The 12,427-nt window shown below is 47.2% G+C and overlaps 1 protein-coding gene across 1 annotated transcript in view; it reads left to right on the forward strand.

Moving 5' to 3' along the window:
* AKAP13 (A-kinase anchoring protein 13) overlaps nucleotides 1-12,427 on the forward strand; it is a 159,455-nt gene that overhangs the window by 55,766 nt on the left and 91,262 nt on the right. The window contains exons 6-7 of the mRNA XM_054272927.1: nucleotides 2,534-2,723; nucleotides 5,964-8,814. Coding sequence (XP_054128902.1) covers nucleotides 2,534-2,723; nucleotides 5,964-8,814 — 3,041 coding nt within the window. The remainder of the gene's footprint in view (nucleotides 1-2,533; nucleotides 2,724-5,963; nucleotides 8,815-12,427) is intronic.

The following is a 12,427-nucleotide window of genomic DNA, read 5'->3' on the forward strand; positions in this document are numbered from 1 at the left end:
TGAAGCTCAGTGTGTGAGGGCAAAGGAGCAGGAGTGTCTTCTCAAATGGCCTTGGAAGTGATTGCCTGAACAACAGGAACAGTGGTGGAAAAATGAGTTAATGCTTGTGAATCCTCATTTGTCCTCTCTGCTTCAGAGCATTAGTGCTGGGATGGAGCAGAGTATGAAAGGGCTGGTTTGAAAACCACAGATTGAACCATTCTCTATCTCACTGTTTAATTTTGTGTAACGAAGGTGACTGCTATTAAAAGTGAGAGCTTGGAGTTTGTACTTGGCTGAATGTGAGAAACTTCTTGCTTCCTCAAAAGGTTTAAAGCTTTTCATGAAGTGTAACACAGACTGGCAGCTTGAATATGAAAAGAAACTGCTCTCTTTGTAAGCAAAAGTGACTGTTTGATCCATCTGGGCCGTGTGAAGGTTGCGGATTGCTGGAGGGGCGGACACACGTGCGGTGTTGCAGGGGACTCTGCCTGTCATCTTGCTCCAGATTGAGCCTTTTGAAGTTGCTGAGAGCCCTCTGAGGCTCAACAGGTCATGCAGGCAGCTTTGTGGGTGCTGATTTGGAGATGCCTGTGAGGGTCCTTGAAGCTGATGAGAAAGCGGAGCAGATCCATCGTGCGCTGTTCTTTAATCTGGCTGCTGTCCCCGTGAGTGGGTGGCTGTGGGCTTTGTGCTCACTGCCTCGTTGTACTTTGTACAGTGCTTTCTCATACATGACAGCTGAAGAGAAAAACACTCCAGACAGAAATGTCTGTGTTTTCTTGATAAAGCAAGGTCATTTCTTTATTACGTGTAATGGCTCAGTTGACTTCAGTGCCTCTGTGGGCTTAGACCAATCACCACCAGAAACTGACTGCTTCCTTCTGTTTCTCTGTGGAAATATTGATTCTCCTTAAGTCAAGTGTAATTCTGCTGAAGTCAAGTCATTACTGAGATGAATGGTGGAGAATGGTGAAAGCCATAGTAATCCTTTGTCTGAATTTCCTTGGAGATTTAACCCAAAATGAGTCACAGAAGGTGATGGGTGGCTGTGCTGGGGCAGAGCAGGAGCAGCCATTGCCACCACCATTGCCTGCACAGGTTTCTCTGCCTTTGATGAACCAGTTGACTGTTTCCCCACCCTGCTCTGCCCATTCCTGTTTCTGATCATGGTGTTTGCTCCTTATGACTTTACTTTCTAGATTGCTTGGCTTCCCAGAAAAATAGCCCTGTGGTTTGCTACGGGGCCCTTGCCCTTAAGAAATGTTTGCAGATTTTAAAGCAAGACCTCTCGGCAAGGATTCTGAAAACTACATGCAGTTTTACCTTGTTGATGGCATGCATTTTTGTTTATGTACCCTCTTGAATTCCTAATTATTTAAAAAAAATCACAGCTCTGCCTCTTCCAAGGAAATTTGTAGCTGGACAGGAATGGGAGATCTGAAAATGGTTAGTCTCTGCAATAGGGAGGGGACATAATAGAATCACTGAGTAGTTTGGTTTGGAAGGGATCTTTAAAAGTCATCTTTAGTAGTTCTATCCCCAAACCAGCTCATACATGGGACTGTGTGACAGTAGATGCATTCCTGGTAGAAGGAAGATGGAGAAATTCCCATTTCTTGCACCCTGAGAGGGTCAGTGTCATCTCCTGCTTGTGTAACATTCCTGGGGTGTGGCTCCATGTCCCTCCTGGGGGATGCAGGGCTTGGTGGGGTGGTGCACAAGCTGCTCTGTCTGGGAGGATCAAAACAGGTTTTGGGTTTCCTGAATCAGTTCTGATTCAAAATGAAATCTGTGAACCTGAAGGTAGTGAACACCTCAGTGTTTTCTCACCACCTCGATGGGCCAGTGTAGCTGCTCTGCAGTTTGGTGAGATCTGAGGAATTACTGCTTTGAGTGGTGCAAAATCAGGGTTTGATGTTCAAAAAGAGAGGACTGAATAGAAATTTCTACCTACTATTTTTCATTCTGATCTACAGCATCTTTTTTCCTTTCTTTCCTTTGGATTGGTAAAAAGAAAGTCTATGATAGTGCTGCAGAAAAACAGCTGTCTCACAACACTGAGAGCATCTTGCACAGAGGCAGTTTCACAGGGCAGGTTCAGTTCATTTCAGGAGTGAAAAAATTGCTGAAATATGATGGCTGTTGGGTGTTTGTGTGTTGGCTTTGGTGTAGAAGTCATACCATGACAGTTTTCGTTGTTTCCAACATATCCCTTTGCAGGTTTCTGCTGTTCTGTGACAGCTGCTTTGGTGATCTTCACCTGTGATAAATCTGATTTAAAACACAGTTATCGTGCCCTTAGCTGCTAGTCTGTCACAGTCTGGGGTAAAAACCACAGATCTCTACCTGAGGAGGACTTTGTGAAATAAAGCTTGTGGCTGGCATTAGCGCTAAATCACATTAATTTTCAAGACTGAGGAGTGTGTGTGTGTGTTTCTGTCTGTCTGGAGCCGGTGCCACTCTGCTCACTCCCAAGATTAGATGCTGTCCAGAGTGAAGGAGAGCCTGCAGGAACCCTGCTCACCTGGCCTTGTTTTGCCTTGTTTTGCAGGGAGGGAGCCAGGGAGCCGGACTCGTGGAGCACCCTGTCTCACACTGTGCACTCGGGGGACTACAGCGTGAAGCACCACCGTGGGCTGGACGTGTACCTGCTGACAGCTGAGGCCACGGAGGGGACAGCAGCCAGCTGGGAGAGGGACATCCAGCACCTGCAGATGCACATGCAGAGCCACCAGCACCAGGTGAGCAAAAGGGGATGGAGGAGAAGCAGATCGGGCTGGTTGCAGCCTGGCACCTGGGGAGGATTTTTACATGTCAGCATCCTTCAGGGCATGTTTCCCTAGGTGTTTTGTCTGGATTTGTTATCAAGCATCCAGGTGGACACCTGTCCATTTGCTTCTTATTTGAGCATGGGGAGATCTGATTAAGCTGTATTAGGCAGCAAATGTTCTCATTCAGAGGAGAAGCAGGCTCAGGGCTGTGCGACACCAGCTCTGTTTTGCCTCTCTCTGCTCCCAGCTCCTGCCTGATCTGTTAGTTTTGGACCCCCTTGGATGGGCAGGAACACTTTCCTGGAGAATGCTGACCCTCTGCCTGTCTGGCAGACACTGGGCAGCTTAAGGCAGGCTCTGGAGTGAGGCTGGGGGTGTGGGCTTTAAGCACAGTGGGGACATCTCTGTTCAGATGGAAAGTTCAGGGTCAGAGAGGAGACTGAGAGGAAAGTGATGGAAAAAATGGCTGTTTCAGTAGCAATTCAGTGTAGGACTCAGAGGGCAGGCCTGCCTTGGCCACACAAAGTTTGTGTCCATACTGGTCCCTTCACTGTGCTCCTCTCAATCTCTGTGGTGGTTGGACCACAGGAGCTGTAGGGCTTTGGAAGGGCTTTCTCCTGTTGCTTTAAAATCCATGCCACAGGGTCTGAGTTGGGAAGGTGAAACATCAGAAGACTTTTGTGCCATTTCTCAGAAACACCCACGTGTCTGTCACTGTTGGTATCACTTGTGGGTGTGTTCAGAGATCACATAGCTGGGGTTACAGAGGTGCAGGGTCTAAACAACAGGATATTTTTGTTGCTTTAACTAAGGGAGGAGAGAACTGTTGTGTGCAGCCAGTGGGTTGAGGGAATGAGCAGAGAAACAGGCTATGCTGAGCCATTTTCAGCCTTTCTGAGTACCTGAGATGTTGATTACTCCCAATCTCAACAGGAACCAGTGGCATGAGTGACAGTCCAGGCTAAATCTGAAATCTCTTCCCCTTTCCATCAAAAGACCCCAAGCCATGGCAAGCATATGCAGCTCACTGCTTGTTTGCTCATGCAAATGCCAGATTGGGAACATTTTGCCTGACAATGAAACCAGAAATAGACTTTGCTTTCCACCACTGTTTTACTTCACATCTAATCTGATTTGAATTTGGAAAGCAGCCCTGTAATTATTTCATTTAGGTTTATTTTGGGTCAGTTGAGAGCCTGTTGGCTTCCTTTGGTGATGGCTGTATTTTTCCGGCTATCAGCAGAGTGACTTCACTGTGAGGATGCTGGGGCTGCTGCGGCCCCTCCTTTTGAAAACCCTGCTTGTTCCCAAGCAAGTGTCACTGTTGTGTGTCTGTCCATCCTGGCTGGGATCCAGGAGCACAGTCTCCATGCTCTGCTGTGGGGTTACAGCCACCAAAGGCTTGGCACACTGTTTGCCCTTGCAAAAATACCTGCAACCTGTGGGTACCACTGCACGCAGAGCCCTGTGTCCCATCCCTGAGGCCACACAAGGGATGGAGATGCCATGCTGCTGCCTCCAGGGCTAACCTGGCTTGGGATGCCTCAAAACCAGGGAGGCATAGCTGACAGCATGGATGGCAGCTGGGCAGAGGGTTCTTTTGGATAGCAGGGTGATTGGTGGCCAACACCAGAAGTACATTTAGTGGCCTGTGACTCAGTGAGTCTGTGGCACTGCTCAGTGTTTGCAAACCTCAGAGTGTGGAAAGACAAGTAAATGCAATATCCTTAAGGAAGCAGTGATGATTTTAGCCACTCTTAGTATATGCAATACCCAGAAGTTCCCTGTGATGCTTCAGTTAACATTAGTAAAGCTAATTACATAAGTAATTAGCTTTAATTATCAGGGTGTTTAAGCTGGCAGTTTTGGGTGTGAACTTCTATTTCTCTGAGAGCTAAAAACTTAAACAAAATTTGCAGGGAGCTGTTCAAGTTAGAATTCTAGTATGTGTGTATTTTTTTGAATCCTTTTACAAATAAATGCAAGAAAAGCTCAGATTTAACATAGTTCATTAGAGTTTTATACATGTGGAGAGTCTCAGGCACTCAGTGAGAAACCAGTGTGACCTTGGAAAGCTTGTGGTGGTGCAAAACCCCAAGCAAACCTGTGGGGAGCTCTTGGGTGTACCCTGGGGGACTGGGGTTGCTCAGTAATTTAATAAGCCACTATTTCTAAGATGTGAACATTGATATGTTCTCTTCTACAGAGATGAGAATATGAAAGGAAATATTGAAACAGACAGTTCTTTTTAAGTAAAGGTTTGTTTGTATCAAACTATAAAAGCTTGACAAAGCAGTGCTCTGGAAGGAAAAGGCATATTAGAGAGGAATTGATTATGATCCTGCTGTTCCATGATAATGCATGTATTAATTTTAATAATATGTCATAATTTTGAAATTTTTATTTCCAGCTAGGAAATAAATTCCAGATATTTAATTATGCCTGCAGTTCTCAGGAATAGATTAGATTATTAGTTCAGTCCTGTGAGCAGGAGACAGTTGGTGTGTTTGGACATTGCCAGCCAATGCTGGCATTTCCATCCATAGAGAGAAAATTGAGGAAAGCTGGTAAGAGCTGGGGAGTGCTGGGTGGGGATCTGAAGGTTCTCTTAAGCAGCATTTGCTTTAAGTCCTTTGGGACTAGGCTGGTATATTTTTGCATTATTTAGTAGACTGAATTCTGCTCTTTACTGATCTTGAATTTAAGTGCACTCAAGAACTGAGACTACAGCTTCTCAAAGAGCAATTTCCAAGATTACAGTTCTTTTCAGTGATGGCAGATGGCGTAGCAGAGGGGTAGAGAGACAAATTTCATCTTTGGGTTGTTCAGGCTGGCTTTAGGGAAAATTCTTCATGGGAGGGTGGTGTGGCATGGAAGCAGATTGCCCAGAGAGGCTGTGGGTACTCAATCATTGGAGGTTTGGCAAGATAAAGTCATGGTTGACCTGATGCTGCAGTGGCAGGAGGCCAGTTTCAGGCAGGTGGTTGGGCTAGATGACCTTTAGATGTTCTTTTCAACCACCTTTTCTTTCATTCTAATAATTTCAATATTATCTCTTGTTAATAAAACCAACATTAAAAATATCCACTGCAGTACATTTGTAGCACCAGGAATAGGATTCATGTGGAATAGGATTAGGTAGATACAGGTCTTGAGTAACTGCATGATGGAATAAACCTGTTTTTTTTCTTCTTTTGTGTGTTGTTACAGAGTTTAAGGCAGCAGACAGAGCCTGTACTGGGAGATTCTGGAGACAGATGTACTAAAGGAGCAGAGGGTCCTGTGACCACCACCTCTCAGAGCCTAGAAGAAATGGCAAAAGAAGAAAGGCAGGAAAACCCATCTGATCTGGTTCACCTGGACATCAGGCAGCTCTCAGACCAAACCCAGCAGGAGGAGAAATGCAACAACAGCGATCTGGGGGCTTTTAATGATGCACCAAAAGACATGGTTAGCCCGGGGGGTGCAAACAGCCCAGCCAGCTTCTGTGAAAGCAAAAACACAGAGATATTGTGTAAAAAGGAAGAAGAGGCGGGGCTAAGATCTGCAGAGGGCTCTGGGACCGTATCAGATGAGGACTGCACTGAGAGCCCGTGTGCAAGTGTAAATGGTGCTGTAAATCTTCCATGCTCTGGAAATACAAATGAGGAAGCTGGAATGACATCGGCTGGAGTTGCTCTGGATCAGGCTGGCGTGAGCAGCACAGACAGTGCCCATCAGGAAGTGCAAACTGCTGAGGAGCTTGCTGTCAGTGCTGCTGCTGTGGCTGCAGCTGCAGGTGAAGCCCCAGCTGCCTCGGAGGGCCTGGATGTGGCCATGGGCCAGACTGAGTGCAGGAACTGCGCCGGGGCACCTGAGAGGGCTAAGGGCCAGCGGCGGGCAGAGGATGGGCTGGCAGAGCCTGCTGAGAGGACTGCAAGGCTGGAAGAGAAATACCCAGCTAAGGAAGAGTCATCCAGCCCTGCTCAGCCCTTGCTCAGTGGTTTCAACGGCGCTGAGTGTTCGAATGGGGAGGATGCAGATGTGGGAGTGGTACCAGCCTGTGACGGTGCAAATGCAGGTGGTGACATTGGCAGTGGCTCTGTTGACCTTTGCAAGACCAGCAGTAACAAAGAGACTGATGTGGACTCGTGCACTGCTGAGGTAAATGGTGACTTCACGGAAGGCCAGGGTGATGGCAGTGTCACAGCGAGGCAGGAGGTCACTGCAAGCCCTGCAGAAGCACTGCCAGCAGTGAATGGGGTGCAGGTTCCTGCATGCACATCTGGCTTGGAAGTCCATGGCAGCAGTGAGAGTGGGGAGCAAGAAGGGCTGGTGGAAGCAGGCTGCACAGATGGAAAATCCAGCCTGCCCTCACTGGAAGACGGTGTGGAAACTGATGGCCCTGATGCTGAACCTGCAAACGGAGATGTTGGTGGATCTAATGAAAGTGGTGCAGAAGCCACACATTGCCAGGAGAGTGGTGAGATCGCTGACCATGGGGCTGCAGCCATGGAGAGCAATGAAAAGGAGGCAGTAGGAACTGATACCAGCAGCTGCAGAGATGGAGGAAGCAGAGATTCTGCAGGCGGTGCTCAGGAAGTTGCTGCCTGTGCCCCTTGTGCTGCTCAAGCTGGCGTTAAAGGTGAAATGGGCGACAGCTTCAAACCAGACAGCGCTCAGCAGGGTGAACGTGAGGAACGTGAGCCTGCATCGCTCCCTCCAGAGGATGTGAGCGCAGGCCTGGCAGAGAAAGAGCCTGCCCAGGCTGGAGTAGAGAAAGCAGAAAACACTTCAGAGCAGGAGGGGAGGAGCAAGGTGGAATCTCCCCTACCCAGAGAGGGGCCATCTGTGAGTCAGGAGGGAGATGCTGCAGTGGCACCTCCCGGGCAGGAGGCAGCTCTGCAAGGTAATGACCCTGGATCGGCTCCATGTGCCAAGGGCTCAGACTGTGCCGAGGATAATTTAATGGGCACACCCTCGGCAACTCATAATGAGGAATCTAAACAAAACCAGGAAGCGGTGGCGGCTAGGGCAGGCTCAGCAGAGCTCGCCTGGCAGCGCGGTGGGGAGCATGGCGGGGTAGCTGCCACCTGGCCTGGGGACCATGCTGGGGACGAGGGCTCCCTGGGGCAGGGCCACTCACAGCAAGCTGAAGGAGGCAAAGCTGAGCCTGAGCAGGAGGCTCATGAGCAGGTTTTGTCAGAGGAACTTCTTGCTGCTGTTGAGAAACCCTCCTCCTGCAGTTTGGAGGGGCCTGTGGTGGGCAGCAGCAGTGTGGATGCTGGGCTGAAAGCAACACAACAACCCAAAGAAGATTGCAAGGCTGCAGTTGCAGCAGAAGGCACCATGCATGGACCTGCATCAGCAGATGAGTCACTGGGGGCAGAGGGTGACCCTTGTGCGAATGCTGGGCTCAACCAAGAGCAAGACCCTGCTCAAACCCTACAACAAATCTGCCCCCACAGCAGCACCCCCGAGTTAAAGGACGCCTCAGAGGCGGGAGCCCTGAGTGACACCTGTGAGGGTAAGGAGATGCCAAGGACAGTGACAATAGCCCCTGTTGCAGCGTTTGCAGAGCAGCAGGAGGACACGGAGAGCGTGCTGCCCCGCGCAGCGCTCCAGCCCATCGCAGAGGAGCCCACGTGTGACAGTGACTCCAGCACCGACACGGTCTGCCCGGCTGGGGACAGTGACACTGCCCTGGCAGCGGCTCAGGGGGAGGACTTGGCTGAGCCCCATGGAAAGCAAAGCCAGGCTGTACCTGCAGCGCCCTTCTCGCCGTGCTCCTGCCACCTGCAGCCTGTGGAGCCACTGGAAAATGTGGGAGTGAAGAGTTTGGTATCGGCTAACGGTGCGTCGTCTCTGGATAAAGTTCCTAAAATGGTGAAAAGTTTTGATGCAGTGGTTTTTGCAGCAGACACAACTTGTTCCCCCGAAGTACCTGCTGCAGAAAAAGCGGGGCTTGAGCCCCAGACTGCAATGGATGCCAGAGCCAGCCTTAATGGACAAATGGATTGCAGTTCCTCAATAAAGAAGAAGAATGTCAGCCTGGCAGTGCAAGGAGCTGAGCCTGTTACAGGTAGGAAAAATCAATTGGTTTTTTACTTTTTAGGTTTTTCTTTGTAGGCATGTCTCTGTCACGTCATCGGCAAAGAAAGGAAGTAAGAGCTGGATGCTTGTGTTGGAGAGGAAGTGTTTGAGGTTTTTCTTCTGGGAAACAAGAAATTTGTAGTTAGTTACATATAAAAACTTCCAATTCAGATACATGCTGCTTGTCTGGCACTGGAGGTAAGAACAGACCATCATCTCCTATGAATTTGTATAGAAGAATTTCTAGCACATAAATCCTCTCTGGAGAAGAAATGAATGGGCTTGAGCTATTTGGATTACTTTATCTTAAAGTTATAAGCTTTCATGTGTCATGAGGGTTTCTTTCCTTGGTGTTACCCCTTCGCTTTTCCCCTTTATTTTTGCTGGTGTGGAGCCAGTGGGTACAATGGGACTCTCCTGATTTTCTTTGCTTGTCGAAGTGAGCCAGCTGCCAGTGTCCCTCTGAACTGCCCAAAGCTGCTTCCTAATTGGCAGCATTAGGTCATTTAAAACAGCCACTGAGCCCTTCCCCCGCCGCCTTTTCCGGGCTTCAGAGCTTTTTTGTCAGGCAGAGCAGCTGGTGGTGTTTGCCAGAGCATTTCAGCAGTGCTGGAACTTGGGTGATGAGTTTTACTGGCTGCTGTGGGCTGGGAAGTGGGACTGGCCTTCCCCGTGGATGAATAGTGATGGGAGAGAGCAGTGGGACCTGGGGGACAGCATAGAAGCCTCCATGCAGCAGGAGCTAATGGAAAACATCTCCAGGTAACTCCAGGAAGGGAGATAAAGGGGTACATGGAATGAAAAAGAGATGGGTTTGTTGCTCCAGCCTGGGATTTAATGGTAGGTGAATTTGGTGCTGAAGCATGGAGCTAATCTGATCTGTGTACCCCACCTGTTCAGGCAGCTGTTAAATGGAAGCAGCTGAACTTTTTCAGTTGCCATTTTTTCTTTGCTCTGAGAAAATGATACAGTGCCTCTCGCTTTCCCAGCACCTAACAAACAATCAAAGCATTTAAATGATTTAAAGAAAATTTACCATGATATAAATTGTGAAGTTGTGAAGTTATAAAGCTGTTTCACTGCTCTAATGCTGAGAGCTGTTTCTTCAGTCTAAGTGTAGCATGGGGTGATGGTAGAGAGTTTATTCTGATATGTGACAGCAGAATAATTGAGGGCAGGAGGGGAGGAGGGTGTCAGTGGAGGGTCCAGCAAATAAATTTTTTGTTAAGTTCAGGACTTTTTGCATGTTTGTATGTCAAGAGCTAACCAGTAAACATGAGTCAAGAGATCACTAGTAAATAAGTAAGATCTAAAAGTGGATTAGAAAGCTGTTTTCAGAAAGAACCTGTTTTAATGCTGTGTTGGTTTGACAGTTCAGTAGATGGGAGTGGCTGTAAGTCAGATTTCTTTTCCTAGGGGCCTCTGGCTCTGCCAGCTCTGTCTGTACAGTGCAGGTCTTTAGCTCTGCTTGGATTCTTGGAGCCATGACACTGTCTAGGTGAGGTTTGAACAGGAAAAGGGACCAGACAGTCCAATAAGATAGTAGCTAAAGTAGGAAAGTATTGTTAAGTCATCATTCTGTATTAGGATATGGAAAGGGGAGGAAAAAAAGGAGGTGATCCTGTTACTGATTTAAAATATACAAGGATTTAGGGCTGAAAGGTCTTGGAATAAAGTGGTCTGACCTGTCCTTAAGCAGAAATTGTTTATGTGCATTGAGATGACACATAACAAAAATTAAACTGTAGTATTTTCTCTTGAAGTACTTTAAGATTATTTTAAATCAAAATGTTGGGAAAGCCCAAATAAAAAATTGGCTTTAAGCAGAGGCAGGTGGCTGCTATGAATCCAAGCTTGCTATTTGGAATATTTATGACACTGATCTCCTGTAGAGCACCATCTAGAACTCTGATGTGGCAGTAATTCAATAGAAGTGATTTGTTGTTTATAATTATTGCTGTGTACATTCTTCATGTTGGTGTCTAGCCTTGGGTAGCACGTTTTTTATATGAGTTCAGTGGCAGCCTTCAATTTTTTTTCTGCTGTGCCCATTCTGGGGTGTTTTCCCTGATGTCTGGATTTATATAGAGGATTTTGTATCTGTGCTGGACTCGGACTCGTCAGTTCTCAGGATGAGTCACATCTTTTTTTGGTGGAATACAATAAAACCTTCCCAAAGGAAGTGTAGGTTACAAGGCCATTTCTCAGAAACTCGTGTAGTCAGAGGGGTTTATTGTCATGGTGATTTATCAGCGATGTAATCAGCTGATAATTGCTGTTGCTATTACTCCAGATCATTGAGGTCTTTAATTTTTTTTATTTATATTGTGAAGCTGCTCCCAGATAGACACCTGTTTATCTCATTGCCTCTGCCTAGTTTCCGCCTACCCCCAAAACAAAGACTTCAAAAGGCCAATTTCCTTATCCAGACAGTATCTAGTGACTGGTCACAACCCTGAGGAAGCTGATGAAGGTAGATCCTGCTTTCCTGAGGCATCTCCTCCTACTGTTGGCTTTAGACTCAGAACTGCATTACAGCTGAGTAATGGGTTCTGCAAGCGCATTATCTGCAAGTCAGGCAGGTAGATGCTGCTCATTAAAAAAGAAAGGAGTTAGGTTATGAAATCATACCACTAGCCGGGCTGGGTGAGAACGGATGCCATGGGTTTGTGCTGACAAAACACCTTGGAGTAGTTGCAGTTTCTTGGCAGAAACCAAACCAAGCAAGGTTAGATTGTGTGGTTGGGGTCTGCCATCTTAAATAACAAGTACTGCAATTACTGCTACTTAGCTGTTCTCCTGGGAAAAATATCTCCTGTAGATCTCAGCATTTCAAGAAAATATTCCTTCACAGAAGAATATCATCTTATGAGTCTTCACCTCATTCTTATTGGTGGCATTTTCCTATGGAAAAGCTCTTGGAATGATTAGAATGGCAGCATGAGCAGGTAACAAATGTCACTAATGGTGCCACACTTGTAATAAGAGGCACTACACCCAGAGACCTCTGAGGCAGCTTTATAGTGCTTTTCCTTTGGGATAGTTCTTAACAGAAATTTAGGAAGAAGTGACAGAGTGAAAAAAATTGTCTTGAATTTCATCCTGAGGACTAAATGTCTTCATCCTCCATTTCTTACTCAGCAGAGTGAGCTTGCTTCTCCCATCCTCAGTGTACCTAATGTTTCGTACTTGCATGTTCTGTCTTTGGATCGGGATCTCAACCATGGTGGCATTGCCATGACCCTGAGCAGATTTCCCAGCAACTGGATCTCACAGAAATTTGTGGCCTTATCTCTGATTTTTGAGTCTGCCCACAAATTCATGCAATCGAGGCAAAAACATTGCAAAACCAGATGGTCCCAAAAAGCAAGGGTAGACATTAAAGGCAGTGGAAAACCATTACTTACAATTGTTAGGATGATTTCCCCATGAAAATGGGAGGCTCCTCTTGCTAAATCCCTGTAGGGCTAAACTCACTGCAAGCACACGTCGCCCTTAAGAAGGCATTGTCATCCATCCAGGGTTTGTTTTTAGTAGAAATGAGAGAGGGAGTGGGATTAGAGGGGAGTTTAGCCCTGACACAGCCACTCTTCATCGGGGTG

The sequence above is a fragment of the Melozone crissalis genome, unplaced genomic scaffold (assembly GCF_028551555.1).
Source record: "Melozone crissalis strain CALT ecotype California unplaced genomic scaffold, PUWL_Pcris_2 ptg000014l_1, whole genome shotgun sequence".
Taxonomy (NCBI): Eukaryota; Metazoa; Chordata; class Aves; order Passeriformes; family Passerellidae; genus Melozone; species Melozone crissalis.